Source organism: Xiphophorus couchianus, chromosome 6, assembly GCF_001444195.1.
Source record: "Xiphophorus couchianus chromosome 6, X_couchianus-1.0, whole genome shotgun sequence".
NCBI lineage: Eukaryota > Metazoa > Chordata > Actinopteri > Cyprinodontiformes > Poeciliidae > Xiphophorus > Xiphophorus couchianus.
This window is the reverse complement of record NC_040233.1, coordinates 30673529-30700571: the sequence shown is the minus strand read 5'-3', so window position 1 is coordinate 30700571 and position 27043 is coordinate 30673529. Positions and strand designations below refer to the sequence as shown.

The following is a 27043-nucleotide window of genomic DNA, read 5'->3' as shown; positions in this document are numbered from 1 at the left end:
CACTTCTTGATTTAAAGGAGCCTGTTTTGTTTTGCACATAAATTTAACTTTGGACTTATTTTTTTGTCTCCATTCATCAGTCAGGCCAAAGGTTGACATAAAGTTTTCTAGAACTGTGTTTGGATTTGTTTTAGCCTTTGGAGGAAATCTATCTAATGCTTCGTTAAGAGTCCCTACCAATAATAATAATATTCATATGATATTTTCCACATAAGTAATTCACCCCGTTACTCCATCTATCATAAAGTTGCATATTTTCTGCTTTGGTATTGTACCCATATATAGAACCCAACAAAAGAATTTCTTCATTTATTGATACAACTAATAAGACAAAATGTCCATATGTGTGGACATAATCCATCTCCACTGAAGTTGTTTGGTAATGTTGCCTCCTGCTGACTGAGTGGATCCATGTTCCAGCCATAGTTCGTCCCCCCACTGACTTTTCCAGAACTTGGTATCATTTGCAGTTGAATGAGTTTCTTGGATTAAACAGAAATCTGCTTTAAAATTTTTAAGATATAAAAACGTTGCCTTTCTTTTAATGTTGTTCCTTAACCCTCGAGCATTGAGTGAAATAACTTTAAAAAAAGAAATGCTACTAAGAGTTGTAGCTTCTAACCCTGAAAACTGAGTTACAGAAAAATCTAACAAACTCTCCCAACAGAGAAATTATATAATAAACGGAGCTTTTTCAATATTTAATGTCATTACTTAGGGTAATGACATTTAGTGTCCCCTACTGTCTCCTTCTGTCTCCTAATGTCCCCTACTGTCTCCTTCTGTCCCCTACTGTCTCCTAGTGTCTCCTACTGTCTCCTTCTGTCCCCTACTGTCTCCTAGTGTCTCCTACTGTCTCCTTCTGTCTCCTAGTGTCCCCTACTGTCTCCTTCTGTCCCCTACTGTCTCCTTCTGTCTCCTAGTGTCCCCTACTGTCTCCTTCTGTCTCCTAGTGTCTCCTTCTGTCTCTTAGTGTCTCCTAGTGTCCCATACTGTCTCCTTCTGTCTCCTAGTGTCTCCTAGTATCTCCTACTGTCTCCTAATGTCCCCTACTGTCTCCTTCTGTCTCCTAGTGTCTCCTTCTGTCTCTTAGTGTCTCCTAGTGTCCCATACTGTCTCCTTCTGTCTCCTAGTGTCTCCTAGTATCTCCTACTGTCTCCTAATGTCCCCTACTGTCTCTTAGTGTCTCCTTCTGTCTCCTACTGTCTCCTAATGTCCCCTACTGTCTCCTAGTATCTCCTTCTGTCCCCTACTGTCTCCTAATGTCCCCTACTGTCTCCTTCTGTCCCCTACTGTCTCCTAGTGTCTCCTACTGTCTCCTTCTGTCCCCTACTGTCTCCTAGTGTCTCCTACTGTCTCCTTCTGTCCCCTACTGTCTCCTAGTGTCTCCTTCTGTCTCCTAGTGTCCCCTACTGTCTCCTTCTGTCCCCTACTGTCTCCTTCTGTCTCCTAGTGTCCCCTACTGTCTCCTTCTGTCTCCTAGTGTCTCCTTCTGTCTCTTAGTGTCTCCTAGTGTCCCATACTGTCTCCTTCTGTCTCCTAGTGTCTCCTAGTATCTCCTACTGTCTCCTAATGTCCCCTACTGTCTCCTTCTGTCTCCTAGTGTCTCCTTCTGTCTCTTAGTGTCTCCTAGTGTCCCATACTGTCTCCTTCTGTCTCCTAGTGTCTCCTAGTATCTCCTACTGTCTCCTAATGTCCCCTACTGTCTCTTAGTGTCTCCTTCTGTCTCCTACTGTCTCCTAATGTCCCCTACTGTCTCCTAGTATCTCCTTCTGTCCCCTACTGTCTCCTAATGTCCCCTACTGTCTCTTAGTGTCTCCTTCTGTCTCCTACTGTCTCCTAATGTCCCCTACTGTCTCCTAGTATCTCCTTCTGTCCCCTACTGTCTCCTAATGTCCCCTACTGTCTCTTAGTGTCTCCTTCTGTCTCCAGGCGTCTGCGGCTCTAATCCTGCTAAGTGGATCAACGTTCCTCTGAGACTCTAAGCTCTTTAGACGCTGAAGCAGAGTTCTGTCCGCCAGTTGGACCGGGCCGTGATGGGAGCCGGCGCCGACCCGACTGGGACCAGACCCTGAAGCAGAACTGACCTTTGAACCTGTGAGAACCACAGATCACGGTAAGGATGTGGTTCTGGCATCTGTTGAAGGTCCGGTCGGTTCTGATGGGACCATTTACCTTCATCAGGGTCAGAACCATCTGGGCCCGGTTCTGGAGCTAAAGTCAGAAACCTGACCTCCATAGAGCTGGACCAGGACCTTTGGCTCTGGTTCTGGTTCTGGTTCTGTCAGTCCTCTGTGTGCGTAGGAGCCATGGACCCTGAGGACCCGTCTCCTCTGCATCGGTTCGTGGTTGCTAAGCGATCGATCGGGTCGATCTTCGACCAACTGCTGGAGTTTGTGAAGAGCGGTTCTGCGTTTGTGGACGGTCAGAAACACACACACACACACACACACACACACACACCTGGCATTTGCTGGACGTTCAGAGAATTCATCTCCAACCAGTCCAGAACCAGTGGAGGTTCTGACCACCTGGAACCATCCAGACCTCACCAGTTTGGACCTTCAGAACCGCTCATGTTGGTTTGTCTACTGTGATACCAGAAGCCGTTCAGAACCAGGACCTGGGTCCGGTTGCTGTGGAGGAGCAGAACCTGGAGATGCAGAGCTGCGCCACCAAGCTGGCCGCCATCAGGGAGGTTCTGCTGCGGAGAACCATGAAGGTGGCCTTCTTCGGCAGGTCAGAACCGGGTCAGAACTACCTCCCACCAGCAGGGGCGGTGTGCTGCCAGTATGTTGGGTTTCTATTGGGTTCCTGTTTCAGGGTTTCCCCAGTAAACCTGATCAGCCCGGTGGTCAGGGGGTCGAGGCGATCCACTGGAGATCTACTGGAGATCCACTGGAGATCTACTGGAGAGAACTGAAGCTAAACTATGATGCTGCTTATGTTCCACTATTTCAATATAGCAACACCACAACATTTATAATACAAGCTGTTGGGTTAATTTTAGGTTCTTTTGGGTTCCTGTTGGGTTCTTGTTGGGTTCTTGCTGAGTACCTATTTTGTTCTTGTTGGGTTCCTATTGGGTTTTTGTTGGGTTCCTGTTGGTTCTTGTTGGGTTCTTGTTGGGTTCCTGTTGGGTTCTTATTGGGTTCTTGTTGGGTTCCTGTTGGTTCTTGTTGGGTTCTTGTTGGGTTCCTATTGGGTTCTTGTTGGGTTCCTGTTGGTTCTTGTTGGGTTCTTGTTGGGTTCCTGTTGGTTCTTGTTGGGTTCTTGTTGGGTTCCTGTTGGGTTCTTGTTTTGTTTCAGGTACGGTTTTTCTGTTGGTTCTTGTTCCTCTGAAGCATTGAGGTCATGATCTGTTTAAGGACATGAACATATTCTAGCAGATGTCCAGCCGGAGCAGAACCTGGTTCTGAAGCCTCCAGCTGATGCCTTGCAGCCGATGTTTGTGTTCAATTGAGACCCAGTTAGTTCTGATCCGGCTGCTGCAGACCAACCAGACCGGAAGTAGATGGCACGTTTCTCTTGAACCATGATGCAACTGGGGACCTGGTTCCGGCCCGGTTCCCCTTGTGTTGTCCTTCTTCAGAACCAGCAACGGGAAGAGCACGGTGATCAACGCCATGCTGAGGGAGCGGGTGCTGCCCAGCGGCATCGGCCATACCACCAACTGCTTCCTGAGCGTGGAGGGGACGGACGCCGCCGAGCCCTACCTCACCACCGAGGCATCTGCCGAGCGCCGCGCCGTCTCTGTGGGTGAACAGAACCACCGGGGGGCCCGTTTCTGACCCAGTTCTGACTGCTCCCCCTCTGTGTCCTGCAGACAGTAAACCAGCTGGCCCACGCGCTGCACATGGACCCGGCGCTAGACTCGGGCAGCCTGGTCCGAGTGTTCTGGCCCAAGAACCGCTGCGCCCTGCTGAGGGACGACCTGGTTCTGATGGACAGGTGAGGCCATTAGGTTCTGATCTGTCTGAGTTCAGAACCATCAGAACAGGTTCTGGTTCTGTCATTTCTAAATGATTCAGGAGAACCTCAGTGTTCCAACTCAACCCCTGAGGGGCAGAACTACGGGGAAATTTTCCTGCCATAATCCAAGAGCGAGCATTTTCAGTCTGAAAGCAGGACTTCATGTCTGTCTTCCCCAAAGTTGTAACATTTAGACTCAAAACTTTTCCTCTTGCTCACATTTAGTCTCGCTTTTGAAAATGACATTTGGCACAGTAGTACACTAAACATCCGGATAGATAGATTCTAGAGGTAGATAGATAATCCATCCATCCATCCATCCATCCATCCATCCAGATGTTTAGTGTACTATGGAACAGAAAACCTTCGTTGTTTCTCCCTACATCCAGCAGGTGGCGCTGGTTGCTATAATCGACAATAGCCACACAGGCTCACCCACTAGAAGGAAACAAACGCACCCAGTACAACACTTTCATTCTATTGGCTGAGAGGTTGCCAGGCGACTGTGCCAAGTGGTGTTTCCAAAGGCGAGCAGAGACTAAGTGTGGGCGCGAGGAGAAGTTTGGAGAAGACAAACATGAATGAAGTCCTGCTTTCAAAATGAAAATGTGCGCTCATGGATTATGGCAGGAAAATTCTTCCACACAGAACCACTGGGCCCGTCTGGGTTCTGAGGGAGTCCTTCTGAAGTCTTTGTCAGAACCAGAGAGATTCAAATTAACTCTGACCTCTGACCCCTGGCAGCCCAGGGACGGACGTCACCCTGGAGTTGGACAGCTGGATCGATAAGTTCTGTTTGGACGCCGATGTCTTTGTTCTGGTGGGGAACGCCGAGTCGACGCTGATGAACACGGTGAGGAAGACCACTACATCATCATCATCATCATCATCATCATCATCATCATCATCATGTGTCTTAAAGGGCCGGTACCTGCAGGTGGACTGGATGTTCTGGTTCTGGCAGGTCCCGTTCAGGAAGCTGAGCTCAGACCCAGTCCAAGGTCTAGACCAGGGTGTCCAAACTTTTTCTCTCATCAGAAGTATCCACAAAAAATAGTCAATAATAAAAAGAACCGGAACCAGAACCGTTTTTATGAAACAGTCAGCATTCGGACTGCAGGTCCAGATCTGCAGGCGGTTCTTCCTCAGGAAGTGGTTTTGACATCTAAGCAAGTTCTGATCCAGTCCCAACCGGACCCAATATTTCTGAGCCCAGGTCTGGTCTTGCTCAGCCAGACCCAGTTCAGGCAAGAACCCAACCGGATCAGAACCAGACAGAGGCAGAGCTTCACCTGGAAGAAGATCCCTCAGACCGAGTCAGACGGGTTCTGGTTCTGGTCCAGGATAACATCATCAGAACCGCAACCAATCCTCTCCATCTGGGTCCAGAGGAACCAGAATCAGTTCTACTGACAGTGGAAGAGGTCCGGTTCTGGTCGAGTTGGACCATCGGTGTTCTCGGCCTGTCCAGCTTCTGCATCAACAGAACCTGGTGAAGACCTCTGATTGGACCTCTGGCCCGGTTCTTTTCTGATCTGGTTCTGGTCGCTTACTTGATTCTGACTCTGATCTGCCTTGACCCAGTTTTGTTCTGACCCGGGATCCAATAGCTGACTCAGCTCTGGTCCGAGCTCTGGCACGGTTCTGGTAATTGTACCAGTTCTGGTCTGGTTCTGTCCAGGAGAAGCTGTTCTTCCATAAGGTCAGTGAGCGGATCTCCAAGCCGAACGTCTTCATCCTCCATAACCGCTGGGACGCCTCGGTGACGGAGCCCGAGCTCATCGACCAGGTGAGGAGCCGTTACCATGGCAACGCCGCTGCTCACCTTTCCCTAACCCCCCCCCCCCCCCCCCCCCCCCCCCCCCCCCCCCTTCTATCCCCCGGGCCCTCGCTGCCCAGGTGAGGAAGCAGCACCTGGACCGCTGCATCAGCTTCCTGTCGGAGGAGCTGCGGGTCGTTGAACCGGACCGGGCCGCTGACAGAATCTTCTTCATCTCTGCCAAGGAGGTTCTGATCTGCAGGACGCAGCGGAACCAGGGCATGCCGGAGACAGGTGAGACGGAGGGACAGAGGGGAACCGGGTCGGTTGAACCGGGTTCTGGTTCCTGATGAGGACCAGAACCTGTGAATTTGCAGGGTTTCCCCAGAAGGTTGTGAAGGACGAAAGTCTAAAATTCTTACTAAGTGAATTTATGAAGAATAAGTAACACAGAATTAACTGACTGACTCCAGGCGTGACTAGGAGACAAATGCAACATCCACAGGCTAACCCGCTAACCTGCTAACCGCTAAATCGCTAACCTGCTAACCGCTAACTCGCTAAATCACTAACCCATTAACCGCTAACTCGCTAACCTGCTAACCGCTAACTCGCTAAATCGCTAATCCATTAACCGCTAACTCGCTAAATCGCTAACCCGCTAACCCACTAACCCATTAACCGCTAAATCGCTAACCTGTTAACCACTAAATCGCTACCCCATTAACCGCTAAATCGCTAACCCGCTAACCGCTAACTCACTAACCCATTAACCGCTAACTCGTTAAACCGCTAACCTGCTAACCGCTAAATCGCTAAGTCGCTAACCCATTAACCGCTAACCTGCTACACTGCTAACTAACCACCAACTTCATGCAGACAGAAACCTGAGTGAGATGTAAACACATCCAGGTAGGCACGTGCAGGGGGGGTGAAGGGGGCTTGAGCCCCTGCCCCTTTTATCCTTGATGCCCCTGGTTCCCTTTTGGAGGTTGCTTTGTTTTTTTTTTCAATTTTTAATTTTTTTAATCTGTCTGTCAGGAGGCCTGTTTGTGCCCCTCAGGAATCATATTTAGCTAAATATAAGTTAGACGAAGCGGGTCACCAGGGCGGTCCAGTTATGAGAAACTTCTGTTAAAATCATTTGAAGGCTCAGAATCAGTCTGGTACCGGTACCGGTCCACATTCTCAGGGGAGAAAGACTCACCTGGTATAAATAACATTTTAGCTACTGGAGTAACGCTTTAGAGAAATGAATTTAATCAAAGGACGTCATGAATGTGTGTAGAGCTGCACCGATTGCAGTTTTCTGGCCGATCCCTGGTTACCGATCTTTAAAAGCCTGACCTGCTGATTTAGATTTTGGTTTAAATGATTATAAAACTAATTTTTTGTCTGAAATGTTGCTAAATGTAGCAAGAAAGTCACTGAGTTGCTAACAGTGGGGTGAATATTGTTAGCTGTAAACGTTCAGACCTGGTGGGTCGGTCAGTCAAACGTCTCCCTGCAGAGCAGAAGAGGACAGAGATGATTTATAAACCTTTGCTGATGAAGATCAGATCAGGGATTAGGATGGGCTTCACATGTAAGAATCAGCAGATCACGATCCCCCAAAATTAATTAAATCAGCTCCCAGAAATCAACTGGTCAATAAATGAATCTTATTAAACATGTATATAATGTAAACAGCACAGCTAGAGATGCAATAAGTTTATAGCAGGTGTGTGAATGACCTAATGATCCGACTGCTGATTGCAGCCGGTCCACATTGTTAACAGAACTAGAGGGACCCAAAACCACATTTCCCTTAGGGCCCCAGAGAGGCTAGGGCCGGCCCTGGTATCAGACATCCTGATATAAGACACTGAGACTGTCACCGCGAGTCGTGACGCACCTTAAAGCCCCGGTACCACCCGATACCATCTGGTACCACCTGCTCTCTGCTCGCTCTGCTTCTCCTTACCGTTTCTACCAGGCGGGTTAAAGCTGCTGGAGGTTCTGGGCTGTAAACAGAAGTTACTGCAGAACCTCAAGTGTTAAAGGAAGATTCGGCCCAATTAGAGTTCATGAAATAAACATCAGAGAAAATATTGTAGCAATAATCAGAACCGCAGCAAAAAGCCAAACATGCCACAATGAAAGGAACCAAAATGTCTCCAAAGCATCAGGGGACTGACAGGGGCCACCGGGGGATTCCAGGTAGATTCCAGGTGGATTCCAGGTAGATTCCAGGTAGATTCCAGGTAGATTCCAGAGATGTGCATGGCAGCAGCTGTTCCTCCAGGGCCGGCCCAAGGTAATATGGGGCCTTAGCCAGAACCCCCCGTCCTACTAAGAACCTCAGCATCACTAACATGTTTAAATGTCGATCAGGTGAATCTGAGAGGGAGACCAGGTTTAAAATCAATCACTGATTATTGGTTATTGGCTGTGATGTATTTGTGAACAAACACAAAGATTACACCATATTGTAGCCATGGTAACACAACAATCAAACTATCAAGATGATTCTTTAAACTTTTACAAAGTAAACGTCCTAGTTAAATCCTAAATGTACTATTTATTTATCTCAGCTGATGCATTTAATAAAATGTAATAACATTGTTATTCTCTATAAATGATGCTACAGGTTTAGATCTATGGTCTGTAGTACAATTAGACCATTTCTAGGGGCCCCTGAGTGTCTGGAGGCCCCTGAGTGTCTGGAGGCCCCTGAGTGTCTGGAGGCCCCTGAGTGTCTGGAGGTCCCTGAGTGTCTGGAGGCCCCTGAGTGTCTGGAGGCCCCTGAGTGTCTGGAGGCCCCTGAGTGTCTGGAGGCCCCTGAATGTCTGGAGGTCCCTGAGTGTCTGGAGGCCCCTGAGTGTCTGGAGGCCCCTGAGTGTCTGGAGGCCCCTGAATGTCTGGAGGCTCCTGAATGTCTGGAGGCCCCTGAGTGTCTGGAGGCCCCTGAGTGACTGGAGGCCCCTGAGTGTCTGGAGGCCCCTGAATGTCTGGAGGTCCCTGAGTGTCTGGAGGCCCCTGAGTGTCTGGAGGCCCCTGAGTGTCTGGAGGCTCCTGAATGTCTGGAGGCTCCTGAATGTCTGGAGGCCCCTGAGTGACTGGAGGCCCCTGAATGGCCCCTACCTTCAGCTACTGAGTTTTCTTTGCCTTGATTTCCCAGTCTTATAATTCTAGATCTAGAGGTTTAACATCAAACTATTATATAGTTTTAACCCCTTTGAGCTTTTGGATCTATAACTCAGTCTGCAGCCAGGTTGTTCTAGACCAGGGGTCTCAAACTCCAGTCCTGGAGGGCCGCAGTCCTGCAACTCTTAGATGAGCCTCTGCTGCACCACAGCTGAACAGAATAATTAGCGAGGCTGGGAGAACTGGTCTACACAAGCAGGAGGTAATGAAGCCGTTTCATTCCAGCGTTTTGTACCTGTGGCACATCTAAAAACTGTAGGTCTGCGACCCTCCAGGCCTGGAGTTTGAGACCCCTGCTCTAGAGGTTAAATAGATATTATTAGGGCTTCATTAGTAAAATGGCAGCAAATTTGCTTATTTCATAACTTCATGACCTTTGACCTTCTCTCCTCCGGTCTGTATAACAGCTTCAGTCTCAGATCCGCTCAGCAGCAGAAACAGAAAGTTTATACCTATCAAGGAAAATATAGACTAGATTTGCTTTGCATTGTCCCCACATGATGGCAATGATTGAGTAGGATCCAATTAGATTCTTGATCAATATGGGTTGTTGCTATGCTGTTGTACGGAGTTTTAAGATCTTGGTCAATGTGCCCTTTTTAAACTTTGAGCCCCGGCCCCTCTAAAGGTCTTGGCACGGCCCTGCATCCAGGCCTTTGGTTCTGGCTAGTTGCTCAGTTCTTTCCTCTGTTTGCAGGTAGAGCTGAGCAGTTCAGACACCTGCAGATACAGGTGAAGCTGTTTCAAATCGTCGCTAGCAGTGCTAGGCAGCCTTAGTGGTGTGATTGGTCAATACCCGCCTGCGGCCGCAGCCTGTTAGGGATCATTTAAACTATTTCTCTCTGGCTCTCGGTGAAGGCAGAAGCTTTTTCCTCTGCTCCCTCCTGCCCACCTTCGCTTGCTCTGTTTTTGTGCTGCTTGTTTGGAGCCCCTCTTTGCACATCCTCTGACGCTACAAACTATGGATCTGGTTAACCGGTCTCTCAGTGCAATTAATCAAAGTTTCTCAACGAGACGACTGGGCACAGGAAAGCCCAGCGGGGACACACAAAGGGATACATCCTGGATTTATTTGGATTCATGACAACAGGATTTCTGCTGCTAGGACTTGGTGGATACCTGGAATATCGACAGATTAGTGACGGATTGGGCCGACTGGCGAACACTCAGCCTGATGCTGTGGGACAGAGACGCGAGTTGGATGAGATTCTTTCCACGCTAAATCTGGATGATTGGAATTAACAGAGACGAACCAGTTGAGACTCTAGGGCAGATGGAAATGTGAAGTCTGCCTGATCTAAAGACAATTTCTTTATTCTGAGTCTGGTGGATGCTCCTCCCACCACCACATCGTGTTAGTATTTTTTCTTTATATTATATTACAGTCACCCTCACACTGAGTCAAATATGATATTGGTCTATTTTTAAAATGATTTTCCATAGAAACTCCTTCTAGCTTATAAATGATAACGTACTTATAATTATCTTGCAACCCAGAGGAGGAATTAGGACAAACTTAGAATCCAGAGAAACGACTAGTTTATTAACGACTAGTTTATTAACGACTAGTTTATTAACGACTAGTTTATTAATGACTAGTTTATTAAATACTGTTTTATCTTTTTTCTTCTTTTGTTCTTTGCTGTTTTGTTGTATTTCCTTCTAATTCCTGTTTTCACTTTGAATTGCCTTGTTGCTGAAAATGTACTATAAAAATAAAATTACTTTACCTTAAAATAAAAGCTAACAACACTTAGCGTTAGCCTGGCTGACCGTCACTGATCGTCCTGCAGGGGGCGCTCTGGCTGAAGGCTTCCAGGACCGGCTGACAGAGTTCCAGCAGTTCGAGAGAACCTTCGAGGTACAGAACCACAGAACCACAGAACAACAGAACCCAGAACCACAGAACCACAGAACCCAGAACCACAGAACCACATAACCACAGAACCACAGAACCACAAAACCACAGAACCACAGAACCCAGAACCACAGAACCCAGAACCACAGAACCACAGAACCACATAACCACAGAACCACAGAACCACATAACCACAGAACCCAGAACCACAGAACCACAGAACCACAGAACCCAGAACCACAGAACCACAGAACCACAGAACCCAGAACCACAGAACCACATAACCACAGAACCACAGAACCACAAAACCACAGAACCACAGAACCCAGAACCACAGAACCCAGAACCACAGAACCACAGAACCACATAACCACAGAACCACAGAACCACAAAACCACAGAACCACAGAACCCAGAACCACAGAACCCAGAACCACAGAACCACAGAACCACATAACCACAGAACCACAGAACCACATAACCACAGAACCCAGAACCACAGAACCCAGAACCACAGAACCACAGAACCACAGAACCCAGAACCACAGAACCACAAAACCACAGAACCCAGAACCACAGTTCCGGTTCTGACCCAGTTCTCTGTGTACAGGAGTTCATCTCTCAGTCGGCGGTCCGGACCAAGTTCGAGCAGCACACGGTGCGGGCGTGGCAGATCACCGAGGCCATCAAGACCGTCATGGACGCCATCAACATTGCGTCGGCCGACAGGAAGTGAGATCAGTCAGGTGATCTGCTGAGCGCGCTCAGTGGGAACCCCTCTGACCTCTGACCTCTGACAGGATCTGTTGCCTGGAGGAGCGGGAGGAGCAGCGGGACCGGCTGGACTTCGTCCGGGGTCAGATGAGCCGTCTGAGCGACAGCGTGAAGAACCGGATCAGAACCCTGACGGACGACGTCACCGCCAAGGTTCCCCTGACCCGGCAGAACCTGGGTTCTGGTTCCGGTTCCTGCCGCCATTGGACCTGTGTCTGTGTGGTTTCCATGGTAACCAGTGCCTGTTTGCGCCCCAGGTGGCCTCTGCGCTGCTGGACCAGATCCATTCCTTGCCGGTTCTGGTGGAGGAGTTCCGGGCCGACTTCAGCCCGTCCCTGGAGAACCTGGAGCTCTACAAAGCTGTGAGTTCTGGAGCCCACAGGTTCTGATGAGGTTCTGGGTTCCTGGGCCGAGCCGGACTGGGTCCAGGCGGTTTAAAGGGGAGCCACCCTTCAGAACCAATCGGACCTTGGCGGTTCTGCTGGTGAGAAAAGCCCACCGGGCCCACTGGGCCAGCAGGGCGCGCCCTGGTGCTCACTGACCTGCTGCAGACCCAGAACCCATTGAAACCCGTCTGGACCCAGAACCTCCATGACCCGGTACTGACCCGGTTCTGTCCCGGTTCTGCAGAAACTGGTGCAGCACCTGGAGCAGCGTCTCTCTGGGGGTCTGGCCCATCGTTGCCATGGCGACGTTCTCAGGGAGATCCGGGACGCGCAGAGACTCATGACCGGTACCGAGCCGTCCTGGTTCTGGTTCTGACTCGGGAGTGGCCGACCGTCTGACCGTGTCCTGTCTGTCCCCAGACAGCGTGCGTCCCCTGGTGTCGCCGTCCGTCCAGCAGCAGCTCTGCGCTCCGTCCTCGTCCTTCGAGATGACCTTTGACCTCAGCCTGGCCGCCCTCTGCGCCGACTTTAGGGAGGACATCGACTTCCGGTTCTCCCTGGGCTGGACCGCCCTGGTGACCCGCTTCATCTGCGCCGCCGGCGCCCACCGGGCGCTGGCCGTCCCCAAGGTGAGCACCGCCCGGCGGACGGGACGTCCTGCGGGACGGGCCGCTGAGACGCTGCTCTGTCTGCAGGACGAACCGTCCCTCAAGGACCGGCTGGTGGTTTCCATGGCAACGAGCCTGGTGTCGGTGTCCTCCAGGGCGTCCATGGCGGTGCTGCTGATCGGGGGCGTGGTGAGTCCAAACCGGGCAGGTCCAGAACCGTCCACTTTGTCTCCTGGTTCTGCTGGTGAGACAGAGAGACAATGCAGCTCTGGACACATCTGGACATGTCCTGCAGCTGCGGTGTGTGTCCAGGCGTGTGTGTGTCCTAGCTGTGGTGTGTGTCCAGGTGTGTGTGTGTCCTAGCTGCGGTGTGTGTCCAGGCGTGTGTGTGTCCTAGCTGTGGTGTGTGTCCAGGCGTGTGTGTGTCCTAGCTGCGGTGTGTGTCCAGGTGTGTGTGTGTCCTAGCTGCGGTGTGTGTCCAGGTGTGGCGCTCGGTGGGCTGGCGGGTCGTGGCCCTGTCCGTCTCCCTCTACGGTTTGCTCTACCTGTATGAGAGACTCACCTGGACGGCCTCCAGCCAGGAGCGCGCTCTGAAGCAGCAGTTCACAGAGTTCGCCGCCTTCCGCCTCCGCGCCGTCGTTCCTGTCACCAGCTCTGCCTGCAGCCAGCAGGTGTTCAAGTAAGCCCCGCCCCTACGGAACCTGCCTGCGGGTTCTGCTGGCGGTTCTGACGGCGGCCATGTTTTCTCTCTGTGAGGGAGCTGACCTCCACCTTCGGCCGCCTGACCCAGAGAGTGGACCTGAGCGAGGCGGAGCTGGAGGGACGGATCCGGCAGCTCACCTGCAGGATCCAGAGGCTGGAGGCGACCCAGAGGAAGTCCAAGGCCTTCAGGTGAGGGGCGCTCGCTTTACCTGCCCTGGTGTCTGTCTTTCTTTTTAGAGAGAATAAATGACCCATAGATGCATTCAGACGATGCGTTACCCCTTTATGAGGAACAGTATTATTTACGTTGGAGTGAGGTTTTCACGTCTTTTTATTTTTATTTTCTTTATTTTGTGTTCGATTATTGTCTGAGGATTAATGTGGTTCAGTTTCATCATTTCAACAATAAAATATTAAAATCATAAAAATCATCAGGTTTGATTCTTCTTGGTCTAAATAACTGAATGTCGTCAGGTTTCAGTGGATTTATATGTTTTGTCACTTTGTTGTTTGATAATGTTTACAGATAAAGTTTCCGTTTCTGACTCATTTTCACAGCAGGTCAAAAGTTTGTGTATATTTTTATACATGACTTGTGCACGCCGCTTTACACATGAGGCCCCTGATCCATGATTTACAGTTCAGGATGAGAGAGAATCCAGAAAAGACAGCGGAGGTCAGAGGTCAGGAGCAGGGCAGACGGCAGAGGGCAGGAAGTGAAAACCAGCTGTTGTTGTTGCCATTGTTGGGCACAGCTAACCGACACGTTAACGTCACTAGCTGCTAACTCACTAAACAAGAATCTTAGCTCTGCTAACGCTGATCTGCTAAACACATGAAAAGGGATATCAAGCTAGCGCTAACCATTAGCTCGCTAACTGCAACGTTCTGTTTCTGATTCTCAAATCATAACTTAACTTCACAAGAACAGGAAGTGGAAAACAAGATGTGACATAAAGTTCATTAAGTCATGAAAATGTCAAACGTTTTACAGTAATAACTGGCTTGAAAGGCTCAAAAACGACGGCCATCTTGAAAAATGGCCGTCATCCTGAAACTCCAGTGGCTGAATTGGCATTGCAACAAATGATTCTGATACGATCATAGACCAACTGCCAGAACTGGACTTGGATCTAAAAGGTTCTGGTCAGACCAAACCTGATTAGAACCTGCTCTGGTTCTGCTTCCAGGAACCGGGCCACGGAGCTGGAGACCCAGCTGGAGGCCTTCTCTGCTCGCTACCTGCAGGCTGCGGACTGAAGCAGCAGCGGTTTGGATCCACCTGCTCCGACCAGAACCAGGACGGGACCGGAGGAGGGTGGTTCTGCCTGTGCTGGTGTGGGCCAGCAGCGGTATCAGGGTTTGGTTCTGGTCTCGATCGGGTTCATCTGGTTCTGGTCCATGCCCTTCCAGCTGCTTGAGGTGAAACTCTGCCTCCACCAGATGTTGCTGTGACCTCTGACCTCTGCAGCTTTCGGTCAGGTTCATCAGAGACCTGATGCCTCGCTGCAATGAGGTTCTGGATTTGAATCCGGTGGTCTGCATGTTTTCCCTGAGCCGGTCCAGAACCAAGCTGCGTTAGCCGGAACCGACTGAAATGTTTAAAGCCTTTATCCTGTGAATGAAAATGATTTTCTGCTTCAGCCAATAAAAACATTTAATACAGAAATCTGGATTCATGGAAACCATGAATATTACCGGCTGAGAGACGTTCTAACAGAACCTGACAGAACCTCCATGAACGGACGGACGGATGAGTTGGTTGGTCAATTGATTGGTTGATATAGAAGACCAGGTCCCTCTGCTGAGAGCCAATCAGAGGCTGGAGGAGTGGTGACCCTGTTGCTATGTGTCGTGACCCCGTTGCTATGGGTGATGCTGTCATGTAGAGACTGTGATGGGGGTCTGGTAATGTTAGCGCCCCCTGCTGGCGTCTCCATGGCGACTGCATGCAGCTGGTCTCATCTCGGCTCTGATTGGTTGGTGGAAATGAACCGATCTTTGAGACCGGATGATGATGGAAGTAAAATGAATGGAAATAATAAACACTGAACTGATTATTGTCTTTAATATCGATTAATAGGATTTATGTGTGAAGTGACTTAAACACAATAAAAATGAATAAAACAGGATTAAAAGTGCAACAGTGCTCAACACTAACTTATTAAAAACCATAAAAACAATCAAATAAGGGCACAGGCTGGAATACAGCGCCCTCATTAGGACAAAATGGAAATTACATTTAAAGGAATAAGAAATGATAAAACTTTGCTAAATTAAATTTCGGAAACTTGGCAACAGGAACCAAACTGGTTTCCTAGTTTAGTTTTGGGTGCCAAATATCTGTGTCTGTATGGAGAGATGGTTGACCTCTGACCTCCGGGTTCAGCTATGAGTTTATTAAAAAGCCTCGTTATCACTGATTAAAACGACTCTTTAGATATGAATATGTATGAATATGATGAGTCAGAACGTAAAACACAGAGCAGCTCAGATCAGACCCTCCGACTCCCTGAGGAGAAATACTGATGGATCATATTTATTCACAAATAACTTAAATAGTTTCACTGAGTATTATTTATGTATTTGACCTGCAGTTTAGGCCCCGCCCCCTTTGTTCTCACCTGAGCTTTTATTTTGGTGACTCAGTAAAACCTACTGACTCGGCTCTGCAGCTCATACGGACGTTAATATTCAAGCATTAATAAATATTGATTAAACTACGGAGGCCTCTGGGGGTCATGGGGAAAAGTTTCCCTCACAGAAAGCTTCCTGCAACATTTGCTGGTCTTTGTGGTTTTCAGCCACAAATGTCAATTTAAAATTTAAAGTTTCAAATAAAGAGCCTTGCTGAAAAGGTGTGTATCCTTAACTCTGATTGGAAATGGTTCAGTCCATGTTTATGTCTGTTGGTGTCGGCTGGGATGGAAACGTTGACCGTTCAGAGCAACAAGACACTGAACTCTATAATAATAACTCAGAAATAGTCCAAATAGTTTTTATGTATTTTTTATTTCTTTCCTTCTTATGGAAAGTTTCTGTTTATATCAGAGGTTTGTGGTTAATTTCTATCTTAAAGAAAAAGATATAAAACTTCAGATATTTCCCATTGAGATTTTAACATCTATGGAAAAACCTCATGAAAGCCTCAGATTATAGCAGAAAGCAAGATGGCCGTGAGAAAGTGTTCAGTCATAACACATGAACTGATCAGGACGTCACTGCCAGGGAACGCAAAAAAAAAAATCCCCATGTCCTCTACAGGCCTCCGTACTGAACACCGCTGCTATTAATACAAACTCTTCTTTGTTCTGATCCTGCGTCTGCGCTACAATCCGTTCAGCTAGGAGCTGCAGCTGCTGACGGGTCAGAGGTCAGGCCAGAGGCGCAGAACTTCCTCTGACATTTAGATACAGAAGGAGAGAAAATTGCTCTGCTGACAGGTCAGAGGTCAGGCCAGAGGCGCAGAACTTCCTCTGACATTTAGATACAGAAGGAGAGAAAATTGCTCTGCTGACAGGTCAGAGGTCAAGGGGCGGAGCTCCAGCAGAAGGTTCTCCAGGTTAAAGGGTTGTGCTTCAGGTGCAGCAGCGTTCTCCACCTCCTCCTGTGACCTCTGACCCGATCACAGGTCTCTGCCCTCCAGGGTTCTGGTCAGCAGGTCCAGGTCCCCCAGGCTGGCGGCCCGGTCCAGCCCGGGGTCGTCCATCATGGAGACGGCGATCCGCAGGGCGGCCCAGATGTTGGTGGACATCTGCAGCTGGCTGCAGCGCTGGCTGCACCTCTGCTGGTTCAGAGCCGTGACGAAGTTACTGACAGCCTCCCTGCAGAACCAGAACCGGGTCATAAACAAGCCTTCGTCCCAGTAAGCGGGCTGCAGGGGCGGCGGTACCTGAGCGAGCCCAGGTTGATGCAGCTGATGCCCAGGTTGTATCGGGAGCGGATGAAGCCGGGCCGCAGCTGCAGCGCGCGGCCGTACGCCTCCACCGCCTCGGCGCTGCGGCTGCCGTTAGCCAGCGTCGCTCCCAGCCGGTTCCACAGCAGGTAGTCCTGGAGACGGACACAGGAAGTGAGGTCATCATGACATCATCAGCCTGCAGGGGCCCCACCAGAACCAGAACCAGCAGCGGTCCGGTGCTACCTGCGGTCTGACGGACAGCGCAGCGCTGAACGCCTCCACCGCCCGATCAAACTCTGAGCTCAGGTTGTACAGAACTCCGAGTCCGGTCTGCAGGTCCGGATCCACGTTATCCACGTTCAGCTGCGCCGCTTCCTGGAAGAGCAGCAGAACTTCCTGCAGCGCGGAGCTGGAAGAGAAACATTGGCTTTATCTACGCGGCGCCACCTGCTGCCTGCATCTTGGCCTCCAGATTCCTCCTTGGACATTCGGAGTCGTTTTGGTACCGATGACCCCGGCCAACCGGACTCCTCCGGGCCGCCACGCTGACGTCCTGCTCAGGTGTTTCGTTACCTTGCAGGTGTGGAGCAGCCGGGGCCCCTGCGTGGTGTGGCTGGGGAACCCTGTAGCGGACTCCTGCTCTGGACCAGGTGTCGGTATCTGTGGTTGTGGCCGATCCAGCGGCGCAGAGCGTCGCAGGCCTCCGGCAGCTGGCTGCTGTTGGTGAGGCTGGCAGCGAGCGCCATGAGGGCCGGCAGGTTGTTGGGGCGGAGCTCCAGACACCTGCAGCAGGTGAGCAGTTAGCGACCTCGGTCAGAGCTGAACAGATCAGGTAGACGGGAAGCTGGTCTGACCTCTGCAGCGAGGCGATGGCGGCCTGTTCGTTCTCGTTCTCGGCCTGAGTCGTCCCCAGCGTCTGCCACGCCTGCAACAGGAAACGGTCACAGGTGAGCGTCGACGGTCAGAGACTGGACCACGACAGAACCCAACCAACGGGTCACCTTGGCGTCACTGGGGTCCTGTAAGATGGCGGCCTCCAGCAGCAGGACGGCAGCGTTCAGGTCTCCCTCTCTAGCTTTATCCTGACCCTCAGCGAAGGCGTTGGGCCAGTCAAGGTACGGGTTGGTGGCGCTGAAGTAGTAACCCTGCAGAACCACAGAGGTCAACAGGAAGTACCGCCCTGCAGAACCACAGAGGTCAACAGGAAGTACTGCCCTGCAGAACCACAGAGGTCAACAGGAAGTACCGCCCTGTGATGGTACTTCCTGTGTGACCCCATCAAAATCAGCCTCCATCCTCCTGATGTTGCAAAATGAAAGCCTTTCAGCAGGTGAGCTTTTATTGTGAAACATCTGCAGGATGTTGGTGGAGGTCTGATCTGACCGCGTCGCCTCGGTTGCCATGGTGACTTAACCCTGACAGGATTAGAGGATTAGGGCCGCTGGCCGTCTGGACGGAAGCTGCTGGATTAAAGCTGCAGATTAACTCCAGATCACGGCAGTGATGCATGCTGGGAAGCTGCAGGACAAAACGAGGCGATATCATCAGGGCGTTACCTTCTCCACAGGTGAGCCGGGGGGCGGGGCCGGCTTCTGCTGGCTCTCCGTCTCCTCCAACCAGTTCCTGCGAGCAAGCTCCTCCCACTCCGCCTGCATCTTGTCCCAGAACTCTGTGTCCGACTGCAACAGAACCAGACCAGAACCCAATCAGAGCCAGACCAGAACCCGATCAGAACCAGACCGGAACCCAATCAGAACCAGACCAGAACCCAAAAGGAACCAGATCGGAACCCGATCAGAACCAGACCAGAACCCAAAAAGAACCAGAGCAGACCCCGATCAGAACCAGACCGGAACCCGACCAGAACCAGACCGGAACCCGATCAGAACCAGACCAGAACCCAATCAGAACCAGACCGGAACCCAATCAGAACCAGACCAGAACCCGATCAGAACATCGGAACCAGTCCAGAACCCGATTGGAACCCCAGAACCAGACCGGAACACTGACTGGAACCCGATCGGAACCATATCAGAACCAGACCGGAACCAGTCCAGAACTAGACAAGAATCCGATCAGGACCCTGCCGGTCGTCTCCTCATGCAGAACATTGCAGTGAGCTGGTTCCACCAAGCGGCTGAACTACGCCACCCTGTGGTCACACTGGTCCCTGCAGCAGCTTGGTTCTATATCAGGGGTCTCCCACCCCGGTCCCCAGGGCACGTTTCCCTGCAGCACCTGGAGGCTGAGGAAATTATGTCATGGCTGGAAGAGCGGGCCCTGAGGACCGGGGTGGGAGACCCCTCAGATCTGAGCTCAGACCTCTGACCGACCTTCTTGGATCAGAACCAACAGAACTGCCGACTCAGCAGAAGGAGATCTGATCTTCTAGAATTTCAGTCAGCAGGAATCTGAGAACAGGAAGGTACTGGTCAATCTGGTCAGAACCCGATCCGGTCAGAACCCAACACCTCCCTCTTTAAGGCTTCATCGATCTGTTTCGCTGGGTTCAAGGTCTGCTGATGCCTCACCGGATACACTGGGAACACTGGGACAGTCAGGACCTAGTCAGGTCCAGATCTGGTTCTGTTCCACCAGGAAATCCTTCTGCATCAGCAGGAAGTTCTGGTTCCAGCAAAGCTTCAGCTGACCAATCAGGAGCTTCCAGCCAGAGCAGCACTGTGATTGGTCCACTGAGGCGAGCCGGTGGCAGCGCCAGGAAATCTGACATTACTACCTCTCCTCCTCACCAGAACCGCAACAGAACCAGAACCGGGCAGAGATCTCAGAACCTCATCAGAATAATGGACTCTCCCGGACCAGAACCTGGAGATCAGGTCCAGATATCGGCCTCTAGGTGGCGCTGTAGTTCTGGTCTGGTTCTAGAACGATTACCAACAGGTTCTGGCTCTGGTTCTGATCTGAGCTCAGCTCTGGCCATCTGCTGACAGGAAGTGGCTGGAGGGACACTTCCTGTCACGGGTCAGGGACAGACGGGTCGTTTGGGGACAGACGAGTCGGCTGACAGCAGGTGAGTCTTACCTCTACAGCCGCCTTCGCGCGGACGAACTCGTCCTCCAGGGACTCGTTCCTGCCCAGCAGAGAGCGGGTCCGTCTGCGGAGTCTGGACACGCTGCTGTCCTGCAGAGACGAAGACAGAGGTCGTCCAGCAGCGGTCCAGTCAAAGTAAACAGAAGCCAGCTTTATCCCCCGCTCCCTGAACTACACACAGTCTGCTGGTCTCAGGTCTCTGAGGAGAGTAGCTGGGACACCGACCGGGTTACCATGGCAACAGGACGACCCCACAATGATGGGGTGATGCCACTGGATGGATCTGGACAGACTGATGGTTGGATAACGGCATCCTACCGTGGAACCCACAACTGCTCACCTGGTACCGGCTTGGGGCCAAGCTAGAACCCGGTACCGAGTCAGGCCCGGTTCCTCAGCAGAATCTAGTGGCACTGACCTGGTTCAGAGATATGAAGTCCAGATCGTCCAAGCTGCTCTTCATCAGAGGATCTGTCCTAAACTCTGCAGACCTGGAGACACACAGACAACCTCCAATCAACTTTCAGTTTGAGTGTTTAAAATCAAATTCTTATTTCCAACATGGCTGCTGCTGGAATTAACCAGCTTCCTGTAAATAAATCTGAGGGTCATCAGCAGAGCGGAAGATCTGAGTCTGAGCTGCAAGAGAACCGGGCCGAACCAGAAGCCAGAGAAGAACCAGCAGACCGGTCTGCTGCCGCTTCACGGCTCTGGCTTGAGGCGGGTCGGTTACCATAGCAACTCGCTGGAGGAGTGGTGGGAGGTGCATCTGGCCTGGCGGCGTCTGCGTCGTCCCCCGTCCTCCAGGTCCAGGTCCAACTCCTCCCACTTGTCCAGAGGAGAGGACAGGCTGACTGGAAAGACAAGCAGAGAGAGCAGTTCCTGACCTCTGACCTCAGCGTGATCCGTGAGCTAAAACAGGAAGTTCTCATCAAAGTAAAAGCTCAGATTAAGGCGTCGTCATGACGACTGGCTGACTTCAAAGCTTTTAACTAAATGAAGCTGCTGAGCCTCAGGATGAACCAGAACCTCCAGCTGAATCTGATCGGGTTCAGTTCCAGAACCAGAACCTCTGACATTTTAACGATTCCAGAACCTCCATGATGTTCTCTGTAGAACCTTTGAGGTCCATTCGATCCAGAACTCCTGGTTTCTGATGGACCTCAGAGAGAACCCGTCTTCTCCTGGCAGCTGAACCAGAACCGGTTTGGACCCGGTACCGGCCCGTCTTACCCGAGTCCAGGGATGTCCTGTCGGGGGTTCCGGGTCCGGCAGGCCGGCGCTCCAGCTGGACCGGGACCAGCTCCGTCTCTTCGGTTCTGGTTCTGTGCCGGGGGCTCCTGGACCCGGTCGTCCTCCTCACTGGACTCTTGGTGACCCGGTGGTGCCGGGTCTCTGCCGGGTCGCTCAGGTCCACCAGGTCCAGAGCCGTGGACAGAACTGCGGCAAGACATACAGGGCACCGGGTCAGAACCGGGTCAGAATAGAACCAGGTCAGAGCTGCTCTGGTTCAGTTCTGGTCCCACATGGAAACATGATCCGGCCTGACCCGCAGCAGGTCAGAGGTCATTAGCAAAGCGGTTCCTGCTGAGTGTACCTGCGGGGTTGGAGGTCGGGGGTCGTCCGGAGGCAGCTTCGCTGCGGCTCTCTGCCAGGAAGTCATCGATGGAGGGGCTCAGCAGGGGGCGGCTCTCCTGCAGCAGGCAAGCAGACAGCAGCCAATCAGAGCGCTCAGCTCGACCTCTGACCTTCAGAGCAGTTCCAGGACTCACTGCAGCCTGAATCTGATTAGATTAGACACAGGCCTCCTGAATCCATGTGACCCGAGTCTGAGCCACCAGGTGGCGTTCGTTGCCAAGGCAACCCGAGTCTGAGCCACCAGGTGGCGTTTGTTGCCAAGGCAACCCGAGTCTGAGCCACCAGGTGGCGCGCTGACTCTCAGTGAAGTCCAGACGTCTCTGCTCTGCACTGTGATTCGCCCAAGAAGAAAAGTGCTGCCATGGCGACCATAAGGAGTCCTGGCTCCACAGTTAGCATCCATGTTTACTCCCACTGAGCATGCTCAGTAGGTGACGTCACAGCGCCCTCTACAGCGCAGCAGGGACAGCAGATCACAACCATTATGAAATAAACAAACAAACAATAAAAAGAAATCAGAATTGAGCATTAAGGCCTGCAGAGGGAACGCAGTCTTGGTCCTGGTTCTGGTCCTGGTTCTGGTTGGACCGGACTTTAACAGGAAGTCATGACATCATCCTTCCGCTGATAAACGTTTTTGGGAACGACAGAAGGAACCTTCAGGAAGAGGAGGAGGAGGAAGAGCTTCTCAGACAGAGCAGCTGATGAAGAGTGTTTAATGTTTCATCACTCTGTGTTTCAGGGTCGGCCGACCGCCTGTGGAGTCGGTGTGTGTGTGTGTGTGTGTGTGTGTGTGGGGTGTGTGTGTGTGTCTGTGTGTGTGTGTGTGTGTGTGTGGGGGGTGTGTGTGTGTCTGCTGCGGCAGCATATTAACTTTGGGTCCTCTGGGGATCAGATGCTCCTCTGTTGCTTCAGACCCGGTTCTGCTGATCAGACCTCTGACTCCCTCTGGTTCTGGACTCAGGTCCAGGTCTGAGACTTCTGATCATCTGGATCCATTGATCGGTTATGGATACGATCAGCTGATGAGCAGATCTGATCGGTTCTTTGGGTTCTGCTGCAGATTCTGTTTGGTGAAGAATTGTTTGTTCAGCAGAACGGCCGTTTATTTTTAGACCAACACACACACACACACACACACACTGCCCCGGTCACCCTGACTGTAACTACAGGAGCCTGCAGAGGACACACCATCTGCTGCAGAGGAACCAGAATCTCAGGGTTCCTCCCTCTGTTGCAGGGTCAGAGGTCATCACATCCAGCTCACTCAGGAGGTCAGAGGTCATCATTAAAACCTGCAGGATACTGGGAGGGACATCACCTTTAGCTCCGCCCACATTCAGTGGAAGGACACTCTTCATGTCGGGCTGTTGACTGCTGCCCCGAGTTCTGACTGACAGGCTCAACTTCCTGATCTCCAGGTACATTCACACCTGATCATGAGCCAGATCTATGGTAGAATTTTCCTGCCATAATTCGAGAGCACACATTTTCATTTGGAAAGCAGGACTTCATGTCTTTCTTCTCCAAACTTCTAATGCTTGTACTCAAAACGTCTCCTCACACTCACACTTAGTCTCTGCTCAGACTCTCTGCTCACTTACGAAACATGGAACTGCCTTTTGGCACAGTCGCCTGGCAACCTCTCAAGTGTTGTACTGGGTGGCTACTATTGATTGTAGCAACCTAAGATAAGATAAGATAAGATTTATTTGTCATTGTCATCAACAGATTACAGATTGAGATTTGCTCGACTCGAGTTAAGATGCAGGTTATGTGTATATACATAATATACAAAGATAAAGAAATGAATAGTACAAAATGAGAAATAAAGAGACATCAGAAGATGGTTGCAGCGCCTGGAGGTGTCGCAACAGAATTTACATTTTTAACAAAGTGGTGTCAAGAGCAGAAGTTCTTATGCCTTTGAATTTAGTGCCATGATTGCCATCGGGTAAAAACTGTTTTTTGTCCTGGTTTTTATTGCTCTGTATCTCTTGCCTGATGGCAGCAGCTGGAAGAGACCATGGCCAGGGGAGTCCAACCTGCGCCACCCGCTGGCGCCCGATGTAGGGAGTTGGTTGGGTGAACAAAATCCTGCCTAAGATCAGTAGCTGTTAGCGACCAGTTGCTGTTAGCGATCAGTAGCACACTGCTGGCGGATGTTTAGTGTAACATGGAGCTGACATCATTGTTTCTCCCTACATCCAGCAGGTGGCGCTGGTTGCTATAATCGACAATAGCCACACAGGCTCACCCACTAGAAGGAAACAAACGCACCCAGTACAACACTTTCATTCTATTGGCTGAGAGGTTGCCAGGCGACTGTGCCAAGTGGTGTTTCCAAAGGCGAGCAGAGACTAAGTGTGGGTGCGAGGAGAAGTTTGGAGAAGACAAACATGAATGAAGTCCTGCTTTCAAAATGAAAATGTGCGCTCATGGATTATGGCAGGAAAATTCCATACTGATCCAGATCCTGTGTCTGCCAGGCTGCAGTCGGGCTGGAAAGCTCTTCCTTTTCCTGTTTGGTCGTCCTCAGCGGAAAGACTCAAACTCCTGATCAGTCAAATCTGAACCGGACTGGTCAGACAGAAATGGATCTGACAGGATCTGATGGAGTTCTTGAATCATTCCTTGAGGGAACCAGAACCAGAACAAAGACCAGGGCCCGAAGAGATGGTAGACTGCAGGAGGAAACCAGAAATCAGCAGGAAGTTGGACTGGAACATTCAGGGAACAGAAGCAGCGTCACAAAGCAGCTGGTGAAACATTCCGGAGTGCTGCAGTGACGTTCCCGCAGCGTTCCTGAACATTCCCGCAGCAATCCTGAGCGTTCCCGCAGCGTTCCTGAGCGTTCCCTCAGCGATCCTGAACATTCCCGCAGCGATCCTGAGCGTTCCCGCAGCGTTCCTGAACATTCCCGCAGCGTTCCTGAGCGTTCCCGCAGCAATCCTGAGCGTTCCCGCAGCGTTCCTGAACATTCCCGCAGCAATCCTGAACTTTCCCGCAGCGATCCTGAGCGTTCCCGCAGCGTTCCTGAACATTCCCGCAGCGTTCCTGAGCGTTCCCGCAGCAATCCTGAGCGTTCCCGCAGCGTTCCTGAACATTCCCGCAGCAATCCTGAACTTTCCCGCAGCGTTCCTGAACATTCCCGCAGCAATCCTGAACATTCCCGCAGCGTTCCTGAGCGTTCCCGCAGCGATCCTGAGCGTTCCCGCAGCGTTCCTGAGCGTTCCCTCAGCGTTCCTGAGCGTTCCCGCAGCGATCCTGAGCATTCCCGCAGCGTTCCTGAACGTTCCCGCAGCGTTCCTGAGCGTTCCCGCAGCGTTCCTGAACGTTCCCGCAGCGTTCCTGAGCGTTCCCGCAGCGTTCCTGAACGTTCCCGCAGCGTTCCTGAACGTTCCCGCAGCGTTCCTGAGCGTTCCCGCAGCGATCCGGGAAGTTCCAATTGTGCTGCGGTACAAGTCCTGCAGTGTGTTAGTGGTGGTGTGTTGAATATGGCCGATCTAAAATTGATCATATTCAACATTGTCTCGGCCCGATTTTCACAGCCTGTTGAATGTGACAGGTAGCCAATCAGAAAGCGCGGTGACGTCAGAACGGAGCGAATCCCAGACAGTTGTCATGGCAACTGAGACATCAGATGATATGTGGAAATGTTTATTACTATATGTAAAGGTCATTTTTATATATGTTTATTATATGTGGTTATGATTATTCAGTTAAAATGTTAACTATGAAAAAACATAACTCACCTCCAAATCATAGAGCAGCAAATAGAGCAGCTGCTCCGCCATCTTTTATCAAATATCTTTTCTTTTTGTTTCGTCTTTTATTGCTTAAAATGAGCCACAAACTATCACTGCTGCTTCTACATCCTCATCCTGTTTGATTATTCTAAATTCATGTTTGGTCTGATTGGGTTTTACTGGATTTTCTCCTGGAATCGGTTCTGTGGTGTGTTGCTGCTGGACTCACGGACCGACCGAACCTGTTGGACTTTTATCGGCTCTGTGGTCACAGAGGTTTGGAAAATCGGCCCACAATCCTTAAATGGTGTGAACCAGACCTAAAACTCACAAGCTCCTCTCCTCTCGTCTCTCCACTGCCCTAACGCTCTCTGACTCTGGTCGCTATGGTAACGTTTACATATCCCTTCAAAATAAGATACAGATGCGCCACAAAAACGAACATTTTACTTTGGTGAAAACTTTAACTCAGGATAACGACTAATGGAGCCCTGAGCTTGTTTCTCTGCAACCAGACGGTCCATCTGGGAGAGATGAGAGACAATGAGACCGGAAGTGTTGCTGATGCTCCGGGTTCTTGGTCTCTAGTGGAGAAGCAGCTTGAAGCTTCATTTCCTCATTAACATCCGGTCACCATATCATGCAGAGCTTGGACTGTGGGAATCACCTGCTGGGATAAATCCATCCTCCTGGCTCTTCTCTGGGCCTTTTCCCTTCACAAAGAAACTTTACAAACAATCTGATCCGTTTCTGACTCATTTTGCTGCTTGTGGCTCCATGTTGGCGGCAAGACGGAACCGAGAGAGTCCGGTTAAAGGATTTACAAAATAAAAGATCCTCCACACTCAAATAATTCAGAAAACTGAAATATTTAATTATTTCTTGCGCGGCCCGGTACCAATTGGTCCACGGACCGGTACCGGTCCGCCGCCCGGGTTTTGGGGACCACTGGTTTAAGGAACCAAGAAGCAAATAAATTCGGGTTCTTCTCCCTGATCCGGTTCTCTAGAACCCAGTAGAAACCTTGAGTATCTGAACCGGAGGAACTTTCCTGGCCGGGTTCCGAACAGAACCATCCCTAAGCTCTCTGGGTTCTGCTAGATTTCTGTTGGGCTCACTCACCTGGACTTGGTACATGGTGCTGCCTGCAGCCGCCGGCGGTCTACTTTGACACGGTTCTGCTGCCCCGAACCGCCGCCTGTCCGACCCGAACCTCCCTGACTTCTGGAGAGGAATGATGCCGTCTTCGATTCCGTTCCGGTCCCGGTCCCGGTCCGCTCACCGCGCTGGTCCCTGTTGCGCCGTGGTGTCGCTGTGGTCCAGGTCCAGTTCCTGGTTCGGTTCGGCTCCGCGGCAGCTCTGGGCTCCTCGGTGTCCGAACTTCTTGTCGCTCTGCTCAGCTGGAGGCGGAGATGAAAATAAACCGAACGGAGCCGAACTTGACCGAACAGCTCCGAGGGCTG

The 27043-nt window shown here is 51.0% G+C and overlaps 3 protein-coding genes across 4 annotated transcripts in view; 1 reads left to right on the top strand and 2 right to left on the bottom strand.

The window, feature by feature from the left end:
• Positions 1–16483, top strand: mfn1a (mitofusin 1a). Of its 2 annotated transcripts, none has more exons than XM_028021254.1 (18): positions 1–2116; positions 2305–2424; positions 2604–2739; positions 3593–3755; positions 3827–3951; positions 4717–4825; positions 5654–5761; positions 5872–6025; positions 10711–10778; positions 11385–11506; positions 11575–11701; positions 11806–11910; positions 12179–12281; positions 12355–12563; positions 12630–12731; positions 13025–13221; positions 13299–13433; positions 14435–16483. In XM_028021254.1, the coding sequence occupies exons 2-18, from the start codon at positions 2310–2312 to the stop codon at positions 14502–14504; spliced, it is 2148 nt and encodes a 715-aa protein (XP_027877055.1). In that variant the 5' UTR covers positions 1–2116; positions 2305–2309; the 3' UTR covers positions 14505–16483. The 2 variants fall into 2 exon arrangements, with proteins under 2 accessions (XP_027877055.1, XP_027877054.1); XM_028021253.1 differs by having other exon boundaries at positions 2185–2424.
• The window catches only part of LOC114146855 (PEX5-related protein-like), a 34347-nt gene continuing 22600 nt past the window's right edge, over positions 15297–27043 (bottom strand). Inside the window, exon 14 of the mRNA XM_028021256.1 lies at positions 15297–16858. The gene's annotated coding sequence lies outside the window, so the exon portion shown is untranslated. The remainder of the gene's footprint in view (positions 16859–27043) is intronic.
• LOC114146854 (PEX5-related protein-like) lies at positions 15297–27043 on the bottom strand. Its single transcript, XM_028021255.1, has 13 exons — positions 26703–27043; positions 21791–21887; positions 21427–21633; positions 20927–21047; positions 20612–20684; positions 20185–20283; positions 18699–18821; positions 18144–18287; positions 17997–18067; positions 17716–17925; positions 17386–17551; positions 17137–17294; positions 15297–17068 (listed from the first exon to the last, which is right to left on the bottom strand). The coding sequence occupies exons 1-13, from the start codon at positions 26715–26717 to the stop codon at positions 16870–16872; spliced, it is 1683 nt and encodes a 560-aa protein (XP_027877056.1). The 5' UTR covers positions 26718–27043; the 3' UTR covers positions 15297–16869.